Below are 8,361 nucleotides of genomic sequence, written 5' to 3'. Positions count from 1 at the left end.
TCACTTACCTGAATTCGGAGCTCTCCAGGAGCGTTCGCAGATCTGCCCCGCAGCGTGTCCGATGCTGCCGCTTTCTACAGGACCGAGGAGGGGAGCTCGATGGAGAAGGTCTTCTGGTCTCAGTATGCTGAGGCCGGACATCCGGTGCCCCTTAGCGACCAGCTGAAGCAGCTGGTCGAGCTCCACAAGGTGGCCGAACAGGCCATGAAGGGCCTCATAGTTCCGCTATGGCCTAAGGAGGCCATGCCTGGGAGCTACTTCGGCCTGGTGCGGCGGCTGGTGGATGCGTGTCCATGGGTTGAAGTCATCAAGCACTCCGCCTGTATTGAAGGTGCCCGTCGGGCCCTTGCCCGCGCAAAGGTGCACTGGGGCAAGATGCATGCTCAGAAGCTTGTGACGGACGCACCACCGCAGGGCAAGGAGCATCGCACGCCCGAGATGTATTATAAGAGTGTCCTGAAGGGTGCCCGCATTATTGCGGGTGAGTGCTCCAAAGATGTAATATTTTAGTGGACTCGCATTTTGTTATCATGTGCGCTGAAAACTTAGTTCATATGCGCTAAGCAACGCTTGTTAATTTAAAATATTACCTTCTGTGTGGCTGTTTATCAAATCTGAGATATGGCAAGTCGTCGGCTTCAGCCCCCATGCCACGAGTGCTGGGGTGTTCGGGATAAATTTGAGCACTCTTGTTCCCATTTTTGGGTCCATCTAGGGAGGCGCTCAACACAACAAACAAGGCAACCGGACTTATAATGCTTGAACACTCTCACTTAGCCATAGAATTTTATAATTTTAAATTTGGACGAAGCCCCTAGTATTCGGAAGGCCGAATTTGGGGCGCTATCCACGCCTGGGCCAGACAAAGCCGGCTCCTCGCTCTAAGCGGCATAAGTATTTAGGGACTCGCAAAAAAACCTCTCGAACAGCGACCAGCTCTCGCCTCATCATGACGGTCAGTTTTAGCTTTCTCCACTGAGGCGCTCACCCAGCTCAACTGGGGCGCAATCGCAATGGTTCTCCCAGTGCTACCTTAGCCGATACAACGGAACGTAAGGTACCAAAACATGGGAGCCGGGCAAACCCAACTATTGACCCAAGACATGATTCGGAGCCGATGCATATAATGCTATAAGTTCGGGGTGCCGCACTTGTGAAAGTGTTCGGACTTATCACACCATGGTGCGGGAAACATAAGCCCCTGGTGTATTTAGCCGTACCAAAATGTACGGATGTAACATGTCATAAATGAACATATGTATAAGAAAGAAATGCAATTGGAAGCAAAAAGGTGTTGCATTACTTATTCAAGAAAAACTGTTGTGAATGCAGAACGATACAAATGGTGCGATAAGCAAGGGATGGGACTATTAAACATGTCCCCCTCCAGGGGTAGGCTGCGGAATGGTGTATAAAACAGATTTAATGCTCGTAATGGAGACCACCTGGATATTCGTTGTAGCCTTTCTCCTTCCCTGGCTGTTGCATCGTGAGTTCGGCAGGTCTGCTGCCGGACAGGGCCTCTGACGAACGAAGTCCTGTGGGTAAAAATAAAAAGGAAAAAGAAAAAAAAAGAACGACACACTTGAGAGCGCCTGGTGTGGTTGAGTCGCATTCTGGGCCTATCGTGGTCGTGCCCCTCTCCCCATGCCCATGGTATCTCCAAAGCGTAATGGTGTACGCGAAGGACCTGTCTTGACGTTTTGCAGGGGCTGGGGTTGGGGCCGCACTGCTACGCGTGCTCGGAACGTGCCAGGTGATCTTGTTGTAGGTTACTCCGGGCGCGTTTAGCCGTGTTCGGTCGCTTAACGGCCGGACTCGAGAATTGCCTTAAGAGGCTGCACTGTACTTCTGCCGCGAGAGCCGCTGTATGTTCCTCCGTTCGGAGAGAGCGTTCAGTGTTTCCGTTGACCGTGATGACTCCTCGAGGGCCTGGCATCTTGAGCTTGAGGTATGTGTAGTGCGGCACCGCGTTGAACTTTGCAAACGCGGTATGTCCGAGCAGAGCATGATAGCCGCTGCGGAACGGAACTATGTCGAAGATTAACTCCTCGCTTCGGAAGTTATCCGGGGATCCAAAGACCACTTCCAGTGTAACTGAGCCTGTACAATTGGCTTCTACACCTGGTATGACGCCTTTAAAGGTCGTCTTGGTAGGTTTAATCCTTGAGGGGTCTATGCCCATTTTACGCACTGTATCCTGATAAAGCAGATTCAGGCTGCTGCCGCCGTCCATCAGGACTTTGGTGAGGTGAAATCCATCGACGATTGGGTCTAAAACCAATGCGGCGAATCCGCCGTGGCGGATGCTGGTGGGGTGGTCCCTTCGGTCAAAAGTGATCGGGCAGGAGGACCATGGATTGAACTTCGGGGCAACTGGCTCCATCGCGTATACATCCCTGAGTGCACGCTTCCGCTTCCTTTTGGGTATGTGTGTTGCGTATATCATGTTCACCGTTCGCATCTGTGGGGGGAAACCCTCCTGTTCTCTATTGTTCGGCGGTCGGGTCTCTTCCTCGTCATCGCTATGCAGCCCCTTGTCATTGTTTTCGGCAATTAACTTGCCTGCCTGCTTGAATACCCAACAGTCCCTATTGGTGTGGTTGGCTGGCTTTTCGGGGGTGCCGTGTATCTGGCACGAGCGGTCGAGTATTCGGTCCAAATTGGACGGACCCGGAGTAGTTCTTTTGAATGGCTTTTTCCGCTGACCGGGTTTAGAGCCTCTGAATCCGGCATTGACTGCCGTATCTTCACTATTATCGCCGTTAATGCGGCGTTTGTTTTTATTGCGACGCGACCTGCCATTACGGTCCTTGATATCCGGACTGCCAGAATTTTTGCTGAGGTTATTACTGCATGCTAGCCAGCTGTCCTCACCCGCGCAGAAGCGGGTCATGAGTGATGTGAGGGCTGCCATGGATTTTGGCTTTTCCTGTCCCAGGTGTCGGGCAAGCCACTCGTCCCGGATGTTATGTTTGAAGGCCGCGAGGGCCTCCGCATCCCAACAGTCGATGATTTGGTTTTTCTTGGTTAAGAACCGTGTCCAGAATTGTCTAGCCGATTCGTCTGGCTGCTGAATTATATGGCTTAGGTCGTCAGCGTCTGGTGGTCGCACATACGTGCCTTGGAAGTTATCGAGGAATGCGGCTTCCAGGTCTTCCCAACTCCCAATTGGCTCTGCTGGCAAGCTGTTAAGCCAATGCCGGGCTGGTCCTTTAAGCTTGAGTGGGAGATATTTGATGGCGTGACGATCATCACCGCGGGCCATGTGGATGTGAAGGAGGTAGTCTTCGATCCAAACCGCGGGGTCTGTTGTGCCATCGTAAGATTCAATATTCACGGGTTTAAACCCTTCGGGGACTTGATGATCCATTACTTCATCTGTGAAGCATAGTGGGTGTGCGGCGCCTCTGTACTGGGCGATATCACGACGGAGCTCAAAAGAGCTTTGTCTATTTTGTTCGGCCCGGCCGGACTTACTGTGTCCGGCGCGACGGTTGTCGTCACTTATCATGGGGCGCCCACGCGATCCATAGATCGATCTTGATTGTCTTGCCTTATCCTCCAATATATCTCGCAAGTCCGGAGCGTTCCCCTGTGGCCTTGTGCTTTTCGAGCGATGCCGGGGTACGGTTCTAGTGAAGGGCCTAGAGGCCTCTCTGTCGCGACCACGGGGTGGTCGGTCAGCCGTATTGTCTGCTGGTGATGCAGGTTCATATGCCTCCTCCTCTAATCGGGGGAGCAGCTTGCGTTTAGGGTAGCTTTTGGAGGGGCGTTCGAGTTCATGCTCTTCGGCCGCGAGGACTTCAGTCCATTTGTCGGCTAGCAGATCTTGATCAGCTCTAAGCTGTTGCTGCTTTTTCTTGAGGCTGTTTGCCGTGGCCATAAGCCTGTGTTTAAAACGCTCTTGTTCGACGGGATCCTCAGGCACGACGAATTCGTCGTCGTCGAGGCTTGCCTCGTCTCCGGAGGGAGGCATATAATCCTCTACCTCTTCTTCTGCCGCTCTCTCATGAGGGCTGGCGTCTCCGTCCTCCTGTGCTGAATCTTGCTAGAGTGGGTTGTCTTCGGCACTGTCTGGGGTGTTATTATCTCCGGTGCCAGAATCTTCATTCTTGCTGTGGCGGGATTTAGAGCGGCGCCACTGACACCGGCGCTTGGGCTGTTTCTTGGAGGGGTCTTCCTCCGTTGTTTCTTCGCCATTCCCATCCTTTGGGATATCCACCATGTATATGTCATATGATGAGGTGGCTTTCCAGTGCCCGGTAGGCGCTGGTTCTTGGTCGTCTCCGACATCGTCGTCCATACCGTCAATGTTTTTGGAGTCGTAGTCTAGCATGTCGGTTAGATCGTCGACGGTGGCTACTAAGTGGGTGGTGGGTGGGCTTTGAATTTCTTCGTCGTCCGCATCCCAACCGTCCTGACCGCAGTCCGGCCAGGGCTCTCCTGATAACGAGAGATACTTTAGCGAACTCAAGATGTCGCCGAAAGGTGAGTGTTGAAAGATGTCCGCAGCGGTGAACTCCATGGTCGGCGCCCAACCGGATTCGATTGGAGGGGGCGCGGGAGGCTCGGAGTCCGGCGAGGAGTCCGGCACCTCGGAGTCACGGGCTTCATGAGGGACAAGATCAGTGTTCGGCTCTATCGCCGTAGAGGTTGCAGCCCCCAAGGCGGTGTCTAGCCTTCCGTCCTCGATCTGCGCAGCCGGCTCCGAATTGAAGATCGGAGCGGACTCGAGTGCGGCCTCCAGGATACTGTCCGGCTGCAGAGCTAAATCATGCTCGTCGTGATAGTGCGGCACGCTCGGCTGTGGCTCGAACCCATCGAGGATCAAGTTCCCGCGGATGTCAGCCGTGAAGTTCAAACTTCCAAATCTGACCTGACGGCCAGGGGCGTAGCTTTCGATCTGCTCCAGATGGCCAAGTGAATTGGCCCGCAATGCAAAGCCGCCGAATACGAAGAACTGTCCGGGGAGGAAGGTCTCACCCTGGACTGCGTCGTTGTTGATGATCGAAGAAGCCATCGAGCCTATCGATGACGACACAGTGGAACTCTCAATGAAAGCACCAATGTCGGTGTCAAAACCGGCGGATCTCGGGTAGGGGGTCCCGAACTGTGCGTCTAGGCGGATGGTAACAGGAGACAAGGGACACGATGTTTTAACCAGGTTCGGGCCCTCTTGATGGAGGTAAAACCCTACGTCCTGCTTGATTAATATTGATGATGTGTGTTACAAGAGTAGATCTACCACGAGATCAAGGAGGCTAAACCCTAGAAGCTAGCCTATGGTATGATTATTGTTCGTCCTACGGACTAAAGCCATCCGGTTTATATAGACACCGGAGAGGGCTAGGGTTACACAGAGTCGGTTACAATGGTAGGAGATCTACATATCCGTATCGCCAAGCTTGCCTTCCACGCCAAGGAAAGTCCCATCCGGACACGGGACAAAGTCTTCAATCTTGTATCTTCATAGTCTTGAAGTTCGTCCGATAATAATAGTTCGGCTATCCGGACACCCCCTAGTCCAGGACTCCCTCAGAGACGATGATGCCCCTGAAGCACCGGCAGACCAGTGAGCCGCCAGCACCACCGCGTCCAGATCGCCGGCCACGGCCATCCCCGGCGCCCTCCGGATCGGAGAGGGAGCCGCCGACCGCCCATAGGGGCCGCCGCCGCCCGCACACGCCGGATCTCCGCCACAAGCCCGGCGCCCGCCACCGTCTGTCGAGGCCCGCTGCCTCACGCCCGACCGCGAGAAGGAAGGGAAGGAGGAAAGGGCGGCGGCGGTACTTAGGGTTGGAGATCCCCCGAGTCGCCAAGGGCGGGGGCGGTTGGAGATCCCCCGAGTCGCCAAGGGCGGGGGCGACGCGAGGGTTGGCCATCTGTCCCCTCACCCTAACAAATCTGCTAGCTGCCTATTCAAGTTACAAGGCAACTAGCATTTTGTCATGGAAGTTCATGAAATGATGTTCTTGTTTTTAGTTCATTTTCAGGTTTTTTAACCACTTAGATGTAACTAAATTTAGATTCTAGCCGAGAACACTAGGAAAGAGAGGAAACATTTAGGTTTTCAGATCAAATTAAGTACTTGAATGTGTTTCGCAGAAATTCTGATATGTACTGTGAGAGTACTTGCTTATCATCTCACATTTATACTATGATGAATATTTCAGAGTATAGTTTGTACTGTGAGAGCACTGGTTACTTCTCTTGTCAGATCTATACTTGAAAATTACAAGAGTACAGATACGAAAACGCCCACAGGTTACTATGTACCATACGAATGTAAAGTTACTGTATGAATGCAAGTCTAAATAGCAAAAGGCACGCACCATCAACCACTGAACCAATGGTAAAAGTCGCGACTGGAAATACACATAGGACAAGCAACATGGCAGAAAGCTTTATATCAATTTTAAAGATCTCATGTTCATCAACATGGGTGTGCATTCCAGTCCCACCGCCACCTGGTGGTCAAAACATGCGTACTGGGGTTTTCCAGCAACTGAATCAAAAGATTGACGAAGATTTTACCAACTAAACCTAGTGATATGAAACCCATATCATGAAAACGAAATTCGCAAGATAATTGTCTCGTGGATCACACCCCATCAAACCAGAGTGACTATTAATGTCTAATCTTCTTATTTTACTGCAAAATGAATTCACTCGCCATGACAAGATCATAGCATCATCTTTGCATTTCAAGAGGAGGTGGCTTTCTTCAGGTACGCAATGAGATCAGCTCGGTCCTGTGGCTTCTTCAGCCCAGGGAAGACCATCTTGGTTCCAGGAATGTACTGCATGGGAATAATAAGGTTTGTGTTAACAGGAGTACATTTCGAGAGAAGAGAAATGTTAAGGGCATGCTAAGAACTGAACGCGAGCATACAAGCTGATGCTAAATACGTCAAGGCAAAACCATTTATCAGGTCAGCAGCCAGAATATGAATCAAGGATTATGTAAACAAGATTTCCCAAAAATCAAAACTGTCCATATAGATAATACTAGTAACATACCACTCCCTCCGTCCGAAAAAGCTTGGTGCTAGATACATCCATTTGAGGGACAAGCCTTTTCAGACGGAGGGAGTACAAATTATAATCCAGAGAAGAACAAAGCCAACCATCTGGACATAAGACAGAAGGAAATCAGATACTACAGCAGGACTGGCTACAGATTTGTTTTGGAATGCTTGGATTGGATAGTGGAATATGTAAGTAACCAAAATATTAACACAGTTTAATCAGAAACTAGGTGCTGTTTGGCATATCTCCATAGGCTTCTCTACAGCTTTTCAACACATGAAATTCATTGATGTAATAACAAATTAGGTAACATAGGTCCCTAGATTATGCATACACTAGTGACATAGACAAGCTTCTATACAGTTTTGTAAGCCAGTACAAATCACAATTTGAGAATACTTCGTATTGTCATCCTCACAAAGGAGCAAACCCAAAATATGATAGCATAGAGTGGAGAACAGAAGTTGCTATCACAGGCATTATAGAGTACAATACAACCACAAGCAAAATGGAACTTCTGAAGTAATGTAAGTGAGCAATGAGCGTACCTTCTTAGGATTAAGCAAGTAGTCATACAGAGTGTTCTCCTCCCACTCCACAGCCTTGTTCTTGTTTGCCGCAGAGTAGGAGTAACCAGCGGTGGTACCTGACTGCCTCCCAAACAGACCATGCAAGTTTGGACCTGCAAGGACAAACAAAATGCTTAATATCAACAACAAAACCTTCTATCATATGCTCAAGTATGCATAGTAAGATGGGATATCATGGAGGTTGAATCCTAAAATCATTTACAGGAGACACTGCGCTACATAAAAAATCATGAAAATAACCAGAAATGTAACAAAACTAGTCCATTTCAGTCAATCAGCTTGCATCACAAAATAAGCAGGTCCCTAACATCATATATCAGATGACCGCAATGAAATAGTCACAAGCACGGCCAATAACATCAGCAAATTAATCTCGATCAGAGAGCACAGCAGCAGCAGCCTAATAGAACTAAGCAGGTGACTACGCAATTCAAAGCAACAAACAATCGCGGAGGCACGCCGCCCTACTGCAATAGATCACAATTTGAGCAACAAGTAGACCTAGGCACATGTAGATTTACAGTAGAGCAAGCACCAGAAGTCGGGAAGAAATATCTGGCTAAGCATAAGCAGAGCTACGAATCCACTGCTCAATCGACCGCCCCATCACCAACCGCAACAGATCTAAGCGCTCCTTCTGACAACACGAAGGGCACACACACAGATCTATCCGCGCAGCATCCGATCTGATCTCAACCACCGCTCTACGCAAGCAAATCGAAGGAGCCATTCGGATCTC

General features: G+C 50.2%; 1 protein-coding gene across 1 annotated transcript; it reads right to left on the bottom strand.

Annotated features, from left to right (window-relative positions):
- Nucleotides 1-6,383: 6,383 nt before the first annotated feature.
- Nucleotides 6,384-7,714, bottom strand: LOC123133728 (cytochrome c-like; the record flags this gene model as incomplete). The annotated part of the gene is given in 2 exon segments (XM_044553146.1): nucleotides 6,384-6,803; nucleotides 7,581-7,714. Coding segments are annotated over 2 exon segments (230 nt in total), but the record flags the coding sequence as incomplete, so codon positions are not given.
- Nucleotides 7,715-8,361: the final 647 nt, after the last annotated feature.

The sequence above is a fragment of the Triticum aestivum genome, chromosome 1B (genome assembly GCF_018294505.1).
Source record: "Triticum aestivum cultivar Chinese Spring chromosome 1B, IWGSC CS RefSeq v2.1, whole genome shotgun sequence".
NCBI lineage: Eukaryota > Viridiplantae > Streptophyta > Magnoliopsida > Poales > Poaceae > Triticum > Triticum aestivum.
Note: the sequence above shows the minus strand (reverse complement) of the source record. Positions and strands in the feature narration are given on the sequence as shown.